The sequence below is a fragment of the Seriola aureovittata genome, chromosome 23 (genome assembly GCF_021018895.1).
Source record: "Seriola aureovittata isolate HTS-2021-v1 ecotype China chromosome 23, ASM2101889v1, whole genome shotgun sequence".
In the NCBI taxonomy this organism is placed as follows: Eukaryota; Metazoa; Chordata; class Actinopteri; order Carangiformes; family Carangidae; genus Seriola; species Seriola aureovittata.
In genome coordinates, this window is record NC_079386.1 from 19,497,897 (window position 1) to 19,512,275 (window position 14,379).

At 46.0% G+C, this 14,379-nt stretch overlaps 3 protein-coding genes across 6 annotated transcripts in view; 1 reads left to right on the forward strand and 2 right to left on the reverse strand.

The window, feature by feature from the left end:
- Nucleotides 1-90: 90 nt before the first annotated feature.
- On the reverse strand, nucleotides 91-6,012 carry LOC130164369 (orcokinin peptides type A-like). Of its 3 annotated transcripts, XR_008826596.1 has the most exons (3): nucleotides 5,167-6,008; nucleotides 2,703-2,946; nucleotides 1,628-2,366 (listed from the first exon to the last, which is right to left on the reverse strand). XR_008826596.1 is itself a non-coding variant. In XM_056369056.1 (2 exons), exons 1-2 carry the CDS (start codon nucleotides 5,497-5,499, stop codon nucleotides 844-846), a joined length of 432 nt encoding a protein of 143 aa, XP_056225031.1. In that variant the 5' UTR covers nucleotides 5,500-6,012; the 3' UTR covers nucleotides 91-843. The 3 variants fall into 3 exon arrangements, 2 of the variants coding, with proteins under 2 accessions (XP_056225031.1, XP_056225030.1); XM_056369056.1 differs by lacking the exons at nucleotides 1,628-2,366; nucleotides 2,703-2,946 and adding an exon at nucleotides 91-942 and having other exon boundaries at nucleotides 5,167-6,012; XM_056369055.1 differs by lacking the exons at nucleotides 1,628-2,366; nucleotides 2,703-2,946 and adding an exon at nucleotides 3,019-3,955 and having other exon boundaries at nucleotides 5,167-5,998.
- Nucleotides 6,013-6,327: 315 nt separating this feature from the next.
- On the forward strand, nucleotides 6,328-12,104 carry LOC130164334 (low affinity immunoglobulin gamma Fc region receptor II-c-like). 2 transcript variants are annotated; one of them, XM_056369008.1, is made up of 6 exons: nucleotides 6,328-6,380; nucleotides 7,162-7,197; nucleotides 9,708-9,968; nucleotides 10,048-10,290; nucleotides 10,800-10,958; nucleotides 11,298-12,104. In XM_056369008.1, the coding sequence occupies exons 1-6, from the start codon at nucleotides 6,350-6,352 to the stop codon at nucleotides 11,396-11,398; spliced, it is 831 nt and encodes a 276-aa protein (XP_056224983.1). In that variant the 5' UTR covers nucleotides 6,328-6,349; the 3' UTR covers nucleotides 11,399-12,104. The 2 variants fall into 2 exon arrangements, with proteins under 2 accessions (XP_056224983.1, XP_056224982.1); XM_056369007.1 differs by lacking the exon at nucleotides 11,298-12,104 and having other exon boundaries at nucleotides 10,800-11,280.
- Nucleotides 12,105-13,003: 899 nt separating this feature from the next.
- The window catches only part of LOC130164343 (motile sperm domain-containing protein 1-like), a 5,360-nt gene continuing 3,984 nt past the window's right edge, over nucleotides 13,004-14,379 (reverse strand). The window contains exons 5-6 of the mRNA XM_056369022.1: nucleotides 13,925-14,080; nucleotides 13,004-13,326 (exon numbers count right to left, since the gene is read on the reverse strand). Of these exons, the coding sequence (XP_056224997.1) occupies nucleotides 13,298-13,326; nucleotides 13,925-14,080 (185 nt within the window). The 3' untranslated portion in view covers nucleotides 13,004-13,297. The remainder of the gene's footprint in view (nucleotides 13,327-13,924; nucleotides 14,081-14,379) is intronic.

Below are 14,379 nucleotides of genomic sequence, written 5' to 3' on the forward strand. Positions count from 1 at the left end.
AAATACTCAAAAGTGTTTCTGAGCAGACTTATAATATTCAGTGAATGTTTTACGGTTGGGTTTAGGAGAGAACAGCTGGCCAGATGTGTTTCTAACAGGTCGGCTGAGAACTATCCTACACTGATCACAGCTGTAGTTTCTCTCCACTGTGACTCCAACCCCGTATATATGAAAGATATATACATATATATATATATATATATATGTATATATCTAGGATTAAAAAGACAAAAACATGTGTCTTAGGAACTTTATTCTTTATCGACACAGAAAAGAAATTGTGTAAATTTAGTTAACAGAAGAAAAAAGTTTCCCAGAGTCCACAGTTCTGATTTCAGGTTGTTGGTCAAACAGCAGAAGGTTCTGAATTACAAGAGAAACAGGAAGTCAGGGATCTGCAGTCCGCTGTCGTCAGTGAGGCGCCGACCAGAAAACACATTCCTGTGGTTTATTTGATGCTAAACTAATTAGCCACAAAGCTAGCTGAGCTCTGACTCGTATGACTATTAGCATATAACATTAAACTGATTCTGACGTTTTTCAAATATGTTTAAAATCAAATATCTTGTATGTTCAGTGACATAAATCTACATTTAGTGAAAAACAATGTTTCACTGCATTTCCAAGAGTGAGTCATGAAGATTGTCTCGACCTCAGTGAGTCATGGAGATGTAATGTGCCTGAAGACGGCCGCGGGTCTGACCCTCACAGCTGTAACACTGTGTCTGTGGGACGTCAGGGACATTACAGTGGACAGGTCTTACCAACACCGGGACACAGTCTGTTTCTCTCTTTAGTTGCAGCTGTGCGGTTTCTCCCAGGTGTGGCTGCGTTGTTGAGCTTTCAAACCACCTGTACTCTTGAAATCTTCCCACATTGGTCACAGCTGTGCGGCTTGTCTTTAGTGTGGACTCTCCTCTGAGTCTTTGTGTGTCTCTGTTTCTATGGCGACAGACACAGACAGAAAGAGCGTTAGATCTCATGATGGAGCGAGTTGTTTCGCATCTGACTTTATCAAATACAAGATTTGGGAGCAGTCGTGCACTTCACCCACTTGTGGCCAAAATCAGCGTCACTCATTAGTTAACACTTTAAAATTCTTTCATTTAAAAAATTAAAATAAAAATCAGAAAACGGTATAATAATAAAATTCACATGAGGCTTTAATCATGTTCTATAATCCCCAGACATCAGATCAAACGTCACTTCTTTGACCAATAACCTCTGGACACACTGAGGGGTTCAGTCTAGCACAGAGGGAAGTGATCTGCGTCGGCCTCATCGTCGACCTTTGACCTCAGTTTAATTTGTATGCACCAAGTAAAACAGGCTTTATAAAGCGTCATCACTTTGTCATAACTAGTGAGTGAGTTCTTGAGATGTGGTCAGTGACTTCAACCCTCCAGACGTGACATCAGCAGCAAATACATGGAAATACTCCAGTCAGATCTCACTCAGCGTCCCGGCCGTATGAAATACATATTTCCCTTCAGACTACAGCAGAGTGGGGGGGGGGGGGGGGGGGGCGGCTCCACCTGACGGGTGCAGTGTTAGAAAGTTGATCTGATAAATTTGATCTTGTTGTTGCTGCAGGTGAAAGAAGAAGAAGAAGAAGAAGAGACCTCTGTTCATTCTGACTGATTTATTCAGTAAATCACATAAAATCTATTTGAAGCAAATAAAAGTCAGAAAAGTTCATTTATGACAGTGAAAAGTGTCTGATGCAGTTTTGATGCAGTTGAAAAGCTGTGCAATAAAAAGTTTACTGCTCATATTTTAGCAAAGTATGAACTTTAATACTTGAAGGCGACATGCCACTGATCTTTGTCTTAGTTTCAATAAAGGAGTGAAAGAGAAAGAACATGGAATTTATTTATGTTAATCTTGGCATTTCACTGGTATCAACTACTACATTTCTGTTATTGTGACGTCTCTAGTTTCCCAGAGTGCAACGTGTCGAGCTCAGGTGGTTTCCTTCGTCCAACAGCACCAAGCTGCGTCTGTAGGTTCAGTCCCAGCTGGAGTTCAGAGGCGGATTCTAGTTCTTCCTCGGCTGGATGACTCTTCTCACTGACGAGCGTCTGCATCAATGACACATGTTGTACAGTGAGTTCTAGAGGTTACTGTTATTGTCGGGGGGTCAGGGTTCAGTAACGTGGAGGAAAGCAGTCGGCCTGGCGCTGTGTGTCTGAACGGCGTGGTGCTGCTGATGGTTGTTCAGGCTCCTCAATCTACTGAAAGCTTCCCCACGCCGACCACAGCTGTGGTTCCTCTCCGGGGTCGAGGCGTCGCTGGGTTTTAATGACTTGAAGTAGTAAAAGTCTTCGCACATGGTCACAGCTAAACACCTTTATGCCTCTCTGTTTCTATAGTGACAGACAGACAGGGAGAGAGAATTAGGTCTCATGGTAGAGCAAGTTGTCCATTACATATAACATGTATCAGATCCACGTTTAGCTTTAATGGCCGAATAGAGAATCTTCCTCCACCTGAAGATGCTCATTATACTTTTATCCATGTTGAGCGTGAATGACAGACACAGTCACATCAGGCGCTAGAAAAGATCTCAGCAATTTTGTCTACAAAATAAAAGTGCTAGAAAGTACATCTTTTTGTGCAGAAGTAATGCTTTATTAAAGGCTACTGTGAGCTTTTTATTCTGAAAGGTTCTGACAGGAAGCTTCAATGGTTCTGTTGCTTACTTGACACATAAAATATGTGACTGGGATCAATGAAATCCGGGTCCTGGTTCTGCTCCTCCATCTCGGTCTTGTCCTGGTCCAGGTCTCTCTGGTCTCTTTGTGCTGGACTCTGTCTGTTGGCGCCACTTTAACTCTCGATCTCGCCGCGTCTCGCGGTCACTGGAAACTCGTTCGAGCCTGAGCTCGCTACGCTCCTCCCCCCTTAGTTACTGTTGCTAAGGCATCTGATTGACGGCCAACTCTCCTGTGTGTGGAGTAAAATGGTCAAACCATTTTTCATCCGGAAAAATAAATATATGGCAGAATTAAGACGAGAGGAGACGAGAGCAGGTTTATTGAAGGGGAATGAACAGCTGACGGAACACGACAGTGGAACAGACACAGTAATAAATAAATAGATATAAAACAAGTGTCACATATTCCCTGTGACATAAATAAATAAAAACAAACATTATAAAGATGGGCAGTGAAATCATAAAACAAACAGAGCTACATGAGTAGACAGCAGGGACACAGTCCAACGCGTTGCCGTGGTGATGGAAATCAAAGATCAGCTACGTCAGCTCCTCAGGAAACATGTCGCTCTGAACGTTGCTACGACGCGTCTCTGTTGATATTTGCTTTAGAGACAATTTGATATCAGCGAGGCGTCTGTGACGTCAGCGTCACGGCGTCATCAGTAACTGACGGAGGTTAACGACAGTCGGTCTGAATGAACTGGAGCTTCAGTCACATGATCAGGTGTCTTTAACAAACACAATCCATGAAACTGCTGATGATACGACTGAATATGAACAAAATGACAGAGTCAAACAAGACAAAAATCTTTCCTGCCGACGCTTTACACTGTAAAACAACCAATTCCTATAATGTCTGAAAACAAGACGTAAACACGCTCAGCACCACAGGCTGTGCAGTCTCTTTATGTGGTTTACCCACTGAGAGAGCAGCTGGTCTACAGATAGAGACATGGTAGAAACCTGACAGAGGTTTGCAGCAGCAGCACAGCTGGAGTCCGGGCCGCCAGCTGAGCGGCGCCACAGGAAGCTCATCCGTCTGACCTCACAGCGTTACGCCACCTTCAGTGGAACGTGTTTGCGTACGGAGACGGTTCTTGGTGTCACGCCGCCGGCCTGGCCTCTGTGTTTCTAACTGCTGTGAACACGTTGGTGGGTCTTTAAATGACTCGAGGTCGTAAACGTGTTCCCACAGTGGTCACAGCCGTGCAGCCTCTCTTTAGTGCGTCTCTGTTTCTATGGAGACAGACAGAGAGAGAGAGAGAATCAGATGTCACAGTGGAGCGAGTCTAAAACCACATATGTACTACGTCCATTTCACAACATCCTCAGACCAACGCGTCAGACATCAGATTAAACAGCATCATTTCTGAGAGCAGCTGGACTCACCTCTCCTAGTTCCAGGTCACTTCCTGTTCATCCAGTCAGAGGAAATATCACACACTTTCAGAACATCTGTGAAGTCTTGAGGAACGGCTAAAAAGTGTTTTCTGAAGTCACACTGACCTTTGACCTTTGACCATATAAATTTAATCAGTGTGGGGGGGGGTGTTCAGGGAGGGGGGGTATTCAGGGAGGGGGGGTGTTCAGGGAGGGGGGGTGTTCAGGTGGAGGGGGGGGTGTTCAGGGAGGGGGGGTGTTCAGGTGGAGGGGGGGGTGTTCAGGGAGGGGGGGTGTTCAGGTGGGGGGGGGTGTTCAGGGGGGGGGGTGTTCAGGGAGGGGGGGTATTCAGGTGGGGGGGGGTGTTCAGGGAGGGGGGGTGTTCAGGGAGGGGGGGTTCAGGTGGGGGGGGGTGTTCAGGGAGGGGGGGTTCAGGTGGGGGGGGGTGTTCAGGGAGGGGGGGTATTCAGGTGGAGGGGGGGGTGTTCAGGGAGGGGGGGTGTTCAGGGAGGGAGGGTGTTCAGGTGGGGGGGGGTGTTCAGGGAGGGGGGGTGTTCAGGGAGGGGGGGTGTTCAGGTGGGGGGGGGTTCAGGGAGGGGGGGTGTTCAGGGAGGGGGGGTGTTCAGGTGGGGGGGGGTTCAGGGAGGGGGGCGGACAGATGGACTCACTGCAGGTCAGGATGTGAAGCCTTACAGGAGTCGGCTCAGTGTAGGTTGAACAGGAGGGTGGGGGCGTCTCTTTTTAAAGCTGAGGCCTAAACAACAGGGAGGTGTCACCCTGTGGTCACATGACACACACACACACACACACACACACACACTTCCTGCTCCTCCCTCCTCTGCAGGTGTTCCTGTACAGTCTGAGTCTGATGCTAATGTTAGCCATGTTAGCAAACCGTTAGCGGCTAACGCTGGAGTCACGTCACTCACTTCACCTGAGATTCACTCTGTTGGTCACGTGACTCGTTTCAACATGAGCCCGGGAAAACAGACCAACGCAAACCCTTTCTGATGCCACAAAAACCAACGGATCAAACACGGACCCTCCATCAAGTCCTGAACACTGACCTGTAGACCGGCGGGACCGGCGGCCTCCAGGCTCCAGCCCGGATCCTGGTTCTCCTCCTTTATCCTGGTCCGATCGATGAAATCCGGGTCCTGGTTCTCCTCCTTTATCCCGGTCCGATCGATGAAATCCGGGTCCTGGTTCTCCTCCTTTATCCCGGTCCGATCGATGAAATCCGGGTCCTGGTTCTCCTCCTTCATCCCGGTCCGATCGATGAAATCCGGGTCCTGGTTCTCCTCCTTTATCCCGGTCCGATCGATGAAATCCGGGTCCTGGTTCTCCTCCTTCATCCCGGTCCGATCGATGAAATCCGGGTCCTGGTTCTCCTCCTTCATCCCGGTCTTGCGGTGGTCCCGGTCAGGCTGGTCTCTGGACCGTCTGTTTCCTCTACTTTGTATTCTCGCGATCTCACCTCGTCTCGCGGTCACAGGGAGCTCGTTTGAGATGACCGCCTTCGCTAAGATCCACCCCTTAGTTGCTGTTGCTAAGGCCTCTCCTGTGAAGTCGCCGCTGTGCGTCTGCGCGTGTGTGGAGAGTTAGCTCAGGTGTGAAGACAATAACTTTACTTACTGGCCGGTTGATGAGACGGAGCCTCTGCGTCTCTGTTATTTAGCTGCATAAGTATTGACCTACATCACTGTGGGTGACTGCAGTCTATACATACATGTTGTTTCTCTGAATCCCCTCCCATTGTGTAAAAACCTAAACATGAATTTTCTCTAGTTAACAACTGTCTAGAAATGTCAAAAGCTCCTATGACAGGAAACTATAAACTTCTGTCTGAAGATCATTTATTCTGATCTTTTGCTCGGTTCATTATTTCTATTTGATTATTTATTAGCGGCTCAGCTTTCTGTTTCCTTATTTCAACATTTCAATCCTGTTTGTTTTTGTGGTTAAAGGAGGAAAAGAAAAAGTTTAGCTGCTAATGCACCAAAATAAAATGTGATATTAACTTCTCAGGAAATGGTCGTCATTTGGTTTCAGCAGAACGCTGCTGCAGGAAGACTGCGGTCGGTGTTTTACATCTTCACACCTCAAGGTGTCAACACGGACACCTCACCCCCACAACACTTACTCTGTACCTCCAGGGGCGGGGGAGGAGGGGGAGGGGGGGGGGGGGGGAGGGGGAGAAGGCAGGGGGGTCTGATGTGAGTGTTTGGTCTCATTTCAGTCAACAACACCATGGAGCGAACTTCTCTTCAGTGGCTGCTCTGTAAGTCATCGGTTGTCTCATATTATTGTTAATGAAGATACAGAATTCACTGTTCAACAGTTCAGTTTGTCCATGACGTCACACCTGTACAGCAGGTCGTTAGACTCACACCTGTTTGATCTTTGAGTCTTATTTAATAACAAACCAAATGTTTTACTGCTGTGTGTGAGGTCAGAGGTCAGGGGTCAGAGGTCAGAGCAGCTCATGTTGGTGTTCACCTTGCTCTACAGTCTCCACCTGTTGGACGGCTCATATGCTACAGTAGCTTAATATATGTACATATACTGAATCTCCAAATATGAAATATATCTACATATAAAATAAAAACATGTATATTAATGTATGTATGTTTATATAGTAGACAAATGTTACATAGATATAAATCCATCCACAGCCTGTCAGTATATGTTGATATGATGAACAGTAAAGTCCAAAGGTCTGAGACTCTCTGAGACATGTTTGAAATTAATGAGAAATTCAAACATATAGAATTATTATATGTATGTTGTTTTGATAAAGTTAAATATTGATTAAATACTATAATAATAAGATAATAAATAAATATTCTCTATCTATCTATAATTTTTTTATTTATTAGAGAGGAGGGAGGAAGTACATTATATATATATATATATATATATATATGTGTGTGGGTGTGTGTGTGTGTGTGTGCGTGTGTGTGTGTGTGTGTGTGTGTGTGTGTGTGTTTATACATATCACAACATCAGCTCCTTTCCTCTGGTGACATGTTGAAGATGAAACTGCTGTCTTTTCCCCTCAGGGCTGACCACAGCGCTCTGCTGCAGGTGCTCTCCAGGTGAGTACACCTGTCACACCTCACCTGTCACATCTCACCTGTCACACCTCACCTGTCACACCTCACCTGTCACATCTCACCTGTCACACCTCACCTGTCACACCTCACCTGTTACATCTCACCTGTCACACCTCACCTGTCACATCTCAGCTGTCACATCTCACCTGTCACACCTCACCTGTCACATCTCACCTGTTACACCTCACCTGTCACATCTCACGTGTTACACCTCACCTTTTACACCTCACCTGTTACACACACACACACACATACATCTCACCTGTTACATCTCACCTGTTACACCTCACCTGTTACACCTCACCTGTCACATCTCACCTGTCACACCTCACCTGTTACACCTCACCTGTCACATCTCACCTGTCACATCTCACCTGATACATCTCAGCTGTCACATCTCACCTGTCACACCTCACCTGTTACACCTCACCTGTTACATCTCAGCTGTCACATCTCACCTGTCACACCTCACCTGTCACACCTCACCTGTTACACCTCACCTGTCACATCTCACGTGTTACACCTCACCTGTTACACCTCACCTGTTACACCTCACCTGTCACATCTCACGTGTTACACCTCACCTGTTACACCTCACCTGTCACATCTCACCTGTTACATCTCACCTGTCACACCTCACCTGTTACACCTCACCTGTCACATCTCACCTGTTACATCTCACCTGTCACATCTCACCTGTTACATCTCAGCTGTCACACCTCACCTGTCACATCTCACCTGTTACACCTCACCTGTTACATCTCACCTGTCACACCTCACCTGTTACACCTCACCTGTTACATCTCATCTGTCACACCTCACCTGTCACATCTCACCTGTTACATCTCACCTGTCACACCTCACCTGTTACACCTCACCTGTCACATCTCACCTGTTACACCTCACCTGTCACACCTCACCTGTTACACCTCACCTGTCACATCTCACCTGTCACATCTCACCTGTTACATCTCAGCTGTCACATCTCACCTGTCACACCTCACCTGTTACACCTCACCTGTTACATCTCACCTGTTACATCTCACCTGTCACACCTCACCTGTTACACCTCACCTGTTACACCTCACCTGTTACACCTCTCCTGTCACATCTCACCTGTTACACCTCACCTGTTACATCTCACCTGTCACATCTCACCTGTTACACCTCACCTGTTACATCTCACCTGTCACATCTCACCTGTTACACCTCACCTGTTACACCTCTCCTGTCACATCTCACCTGTTACACAGACTTATACTTATACATGCTCTGAATAAAAATGAAGATATAAGTTTATAGCATAGATTAAATACCCACAGTCAAATTTGTGTATGTTCATTTCTTATTATATGGTTCAACATGTTGTAACCATATTTATTAACAATATATATCTAATTTATATTTGTATTTTTATTAAAACAACAGACTTTTGTTTAGGTTTTTCTTATTAATTTCAAACATACATGTCTATGTTTTATATTTGATATAAGATAAATATATATTGACATACATGAATATATATATATATATATACATACATACACACACACACACACATATATATATATGTATATGTAACATATGTCTACAATGTCAATATAGGAAATTGTTCCAATTTCTAACAGGTTTCATATATTTTTACATATATGTACATGTATAGGATTTATATGTCCATATGTACATATATTACATCTATATCATAAAGACCCCAGTGAGACGACCTGACAGTTTCAGTGTGAGGCGACAGGAAGTGATTAATAACAGAACGTGTGACTCTCCAACGCTTCTTTCTTCTAAAAGTGAAGTTACAACTAAAGACAAAAGGTTTCAAATCCTGAATATTCTTGAATATTTGGTCGTTATGATCAGGACTGAATTGTAACTCAGTGATAGTGGAAATTAATATTAATATGTCATTTTTTTATTGCAGTTTTTTGAGGACATTTTTGTTCTTAATGTCATGAGTGTTAGTTTATGTAATTGAAAATAATAATGCATCAAAATCTCACTGTAGTTTTACATCTCTTCTCTCAGGCTTCTCTCTGCAGCTCTAGTAACAACAGGTCTGTGAGCCAATCAGAAGAGAGGAGGCTCTGAGCCTCTCTTCTGATTGGCTGCCTGTTTTCTGAGTGATCCAATAAAAATAAAGCAGGTTTCAGGTAAAACACTCAGAGAAACCAAATCCTGCAAGGTTTGGATGGTGGGTCCAGGTGGGCGGGGCTTGGTGACTGCTTTGTTGTGACATCACAAAGTTCCAGAAGTCCTGACGGCTGGTTTTAAGGCTCAGTTTCTGAATACAGGCTGTGTGCATTTCTCTGTGGACTGAGGCTTTGATACTTTCACAGTATTAATATAGAAGCTAGAGCTGATCTATAATCACACTACACATGGACACACACCTTTACACTGGAGGAGCTTTAACTGCAGGAACCTGTTCAACAGTGTCAGTGAAATGAGTGAAATAAATAGCAGATCATTTATTCTCACAGCTGGTCTGACGGTGAGTCCCAGCAGCTCCCAGCTGTTTGAAGAAGACTCTGTCTCTCTGAGCTGTGAGGAGGACGACAGCTCTGCTGGATGGAGGCTGAGGAGGAACACCACCAGAGAAACCAGGACTCAGTGTGACGACTGGGGAAGATCAGCTGGTTCTTCCTGTAACATCAGCTTCGTCGTTTCATGGGACAGTGGAGTTTACTGGTGTGAGTCCAGAGAGGGAGCAACCAGTAACAGCATCAGCATCACTGTCACTGGTAAGATCAGACTGTGGAGTCAGTGTTGATGAAGCTGTGTGTAAATGGATGAAATGCTGTAGTTTGTCTGTGTGTTGAGGTGGAGCAGTGATCCTGCAGAGTCCTGTCCTCCCTGTGATGGAGGGACATGATGTCACTCTGCACTGTAAAACAAAGACCCCTCCCTCCAACCTCCCAGCTGCTTTCTATAAAGATGGCTCCCTCATCACAGAGACTACAGGTCACATGACCATCCACCATGTTGACAAGTCTGATGAAGGCCTCTACAGCTGTGACATCAGAGGTCATGGAGAGTCTCCACGCAGCTGGATCACTGTCACAGGTCAGGAAACTCTTCTGATTCTATAAACCTGCAGAGAAATACGACAGGAAGGAGGAGCGAGGAGAACAACATCCAGTGTTTTAAAATCCAGTAGAGGAGGAGGTGAGGTAGAGGCAGACAAGTCGTCTCTCAGTGATGATGAGAAAAGTTTGCAGCTTGTAACTTCTGTGGTATTTCTGTTGTGAGGCTCAGAGCCTCCTCTCTCCTGATTGGCTCAACGACCTGTTGTTACTAGAGCTCCAGAGACAAGCCTGAGAGAGGAGATGTAAAACTACACTGAGATGGTTTTTGGTTCTTCTCATGCATCAACACTGGAGCTTTAAAGCAGAAAACACAGGAAGCAAAGTTTACTCCAGGATCATACCTGAGAGTCCAGGTGTTCCAGACCTCTGCCTCCACACAGTGTGGTGTTCTACACACACCTCCTGGTGCGTGGTTTGGTTTTTGGTGGACAGGAAGCACCTGAGGAGACGGAGTAAATGAAAGAGTTCCTGCCCTTTTCTCTACAGGTAAATCTACAACCACACCGCCACCCACTAGCAAAGCCCCGCCCCCTGCCTCAGACCCCTTCCAGCTTGTGATCCAACTGGTGCGCCACCTGGTGGTGGTCTGCCCGTACGTCATCTCCACTGTCGTCATGGTGTCTTTATATCGCCAAAGAGCCACAGGTAAATGTTCTGATGTCACCTGCTTTAGTTACAGGAGGTTCAATTCAGTTAAATCCTTATCTGATTGGCTCACTCAGAGTGGGTGTGGCTTGAAGTCGGTTCATCTCCTGCACTTACAAAAAAATTAAGTAAAAAATAAACGACTTTTAAGACGTAACAAGAAAACACCTGGAGAATGTAAATGTGAACTCATTTCAAATAGAAGGTATGAATAAAGTTGGATTTTGAACCCAAACAATCTTCAGAAAACCCATTAAAGCAAGATCATCAGTTTTTATTTCATATTGATTATATGTTATTGATCTGTGTGGATTAAACCTTTAACTGCTCCATCTGCAGGAAGTGACCCGTCCGTCTCAGTGGCCACACCCACAACTGACCAAGCCCAGAGGGATTTGGCTGATGAGTATGATGTCATCGTAGAGGACCCCACCCTCTGAGCAGCTCTGTTCGTTCACACAGGAAGTGGATCCATGTCAAACAGCCTGTTTCAGTTGAATGTGTCAAAATAAAACGTCCTGACGGAGCTGGTTTAAAATAAAACGTGTCCAGACTTCAGACAGACTGAGTCTGAATTCATTCATTCACAGATCAGTTCAGTTCTAGTAAATTCAGACTTTTTTCAAAATAAAACAAAATGGCCGACGGAGGAACTGCATCCGACCACTGAACTCAAACCACAAACTATGAGCCATTGTGTCCTGTTGTTTGTTGTTGAGTGCAATGGTCAGCCAGGTGTCATTGATTGTTACCATGGTAACACCGGTCTTAGACCGGAGTCAGTCTGGAGGTAAGGCGTCTGATGTTTTAGTCTTAAAATGAGTCAGTTTGTATTTTAGTTACTAAAATCAGACTGATCTGGACCAACACCAGTCTGACCAGTCTGACCAGTCTGACCAGTCTGTATGGAACCAGCTCCAGGTCTCAGTCTGACAGGAAAACAACAGGAAGCTTTATGATCCATGTGTTTCTCTGCACATGTCATTTGATTGATTTAATTACTGATTGATTGATTGATTTAATTTGAGCGTGTCTCAGCTGTTTATTTACAGCTTCACTGGTTCATGTAGAAACTATTCTGGGAAATAAGTTTATTCACGTTTCCTCAACTGTAAACAACAAGACAAAACATCATCAGTGCCAAGCTAGCAGCTTCCCCCTGTTTCCAGTCTTCATGCTAAGCTAAGCTAAGCTAAGCTAAGCTAAGCTAACCAGCTGCTGTACAGTCAAGGCAGACTCTACCCAATCATGTGAACAGAATCAGCACAACACATGCTCCGTTTGCAGCAATAATTTATTGAAGTGACTCCAGCACCTCGTCAGAGCCCAGAGGAGAAACTCTGAAGAACTTCTCAGTGTCTGTGACTCCTCTGAGGAGATTCTGTCCTCACCTCACAAGATCCAAACGATTGCAACGAAGCACAAAACTCAAACAAGTAAAACAACTCCTGTCCTATTAATCATCTTCAGATTCACCAACACCCAAGGAACAGGTCTCTGGATGAGTCTGAGGGTCTGAAGGTCTGAAAGTCTGAGGGTCTCTGGGTGGATCTGGTCTGAGGGTCTGAGGGTCTGAGGGTCTGAAGGTCTGAAGGTCTGAGGGTCTCTGGATGGATCTGGTCTGAGGGTCTGAGGGTCTGAGGGTCTGAAGGTCTGAGGGTCTGAGGGTCTGAAGGTCTCTGGATGAGTTCGAGGGTCTGAAGGTCTGAGGGTCTCTGGATGGATCTGGTCTGAGGGTCTGAAGGTCTGAGGGTCTCTGGATGGATCTGGTCTGAGGGTCTGAAGGTCTGAGGGTCTGAGGGTCTGAAGGTATGAAGGTCTGAGGGTCTGAAGGTCTGAAGGTCTCTGGATGAGTTCGAGGGTCTGAAGGTCTGAAGGTCTCTGGATGAGTCTGAGGGTCTGAAGGTCTGAGGGTCTCTGGATGAGTCTGAGGGTCTGAAGGTCTGAGGGTCTCTGGATGAGTCTGAAGGTCTGAAGGTCTGAGGGTCTGAGGGTCTGAGGGTCTCTGGATGAGTCTGAAGGTCTGAAGGTCTGAGGGTCTCTGGATGAGTCTGAAGGTGTGAAGGTCTGAGGGTCTGAAGGTCTGAGGGTCTGAAGGTCTGAGGGTCTGAGGGTCTGAGGGTCTCTGGATGGATCTGGTCTGCAGGTCTTGATGCTGACTGAGACGGGCAGTCTTGTCCTCATTCAGCTGTCGAACTACATTCATGTGTGTTGAGTTCATGAAGACAGTCTGTCTGGAGGTCAGAGGTCAGGAAGGGTTTGGTAGACTCTGTTGCTATGGTGACGAAGTAGCTGTCACTCAAACAGAGGAGGCGGCGGCGACAGCATGATGTCACTGGTTACCGCAGAAACACCATGGTGAGAAGACCTGAGGGAGAGAGAGACAGTGATTCGCTCCTTATGTCCTTGTTTCCTTTTCCGACTCCTCCTTTATTTAACTAACCTTACAGGTGTGTGTGTTTCAGGTGTGTGTGTTTCAGGTGTGTGTGTTACCCAGTGTGTGTGTTTCAGGTGTGTGTGTTACAGGTGTGTGTGTTTCAGGTGTGTGTGTTACCCAGTGTGTGTGTTTCAGGTGTGTGTGTTACAGGTGTGTGCGTTTCAGGTGTGTGTGTTACCCAGTGTGTGTGTTTCAGGTGTGTGTGTTTCAGGTGTGTGAGTTACAGGTGTGTGTGTTACCCAGTGTGTGTGTTTCAGGTGTGTGTGTTTCAGGTGTGTGTGTTTCAGGTGTGTGCGTTTCAGGTGTGTGTGTTACCCAGTGTGTGTGTTTCAGGTGTGTGTGTTTCAGGTGTGTGAGTTACAGGTGTGTGTGTTACCCAGAGTGTGTGTTTCAGGTGTGTGTGTTTCAGGTGTGTGAGTTACCCAGTGTGTGTGTTTCAGGTGTGTGTGTTTCAGGTGTGTGAGTTACAGGTGTGTGTGTTACCCAGAGTGTGTGTTTCAGGTGTGTGTGTTTCAGGTGTGTGAGTTACCCAGTGTGTAGGCGCAGGCCAGTTTCTGATTGGTGGAGACGTGCAGGCAGCATGGAACCACCGAGCTGCTCTCAGTGTCGAGGGGGAGCATCAACACTGCGACGCACAGCACTGCCACCATCACACACACTACCCACTGAGATACACTGCGCACAGCTACACACACACACACACACACACACACACACACACAGACACACACACACACACACACACAGACACACACACAGACACAGACACACACAGACACACAGACACACAGACACACACACAGACACACACACACACACAGACACACAGACACACACACACACACACACACACACACACACACACACACACACACACACACACACACACACACACACACACACACACACACACACACACACACACACAGTACATATAAAGAAATACTGATTGATAAAAACAAGTGTCAACTACAAATCCCAGAC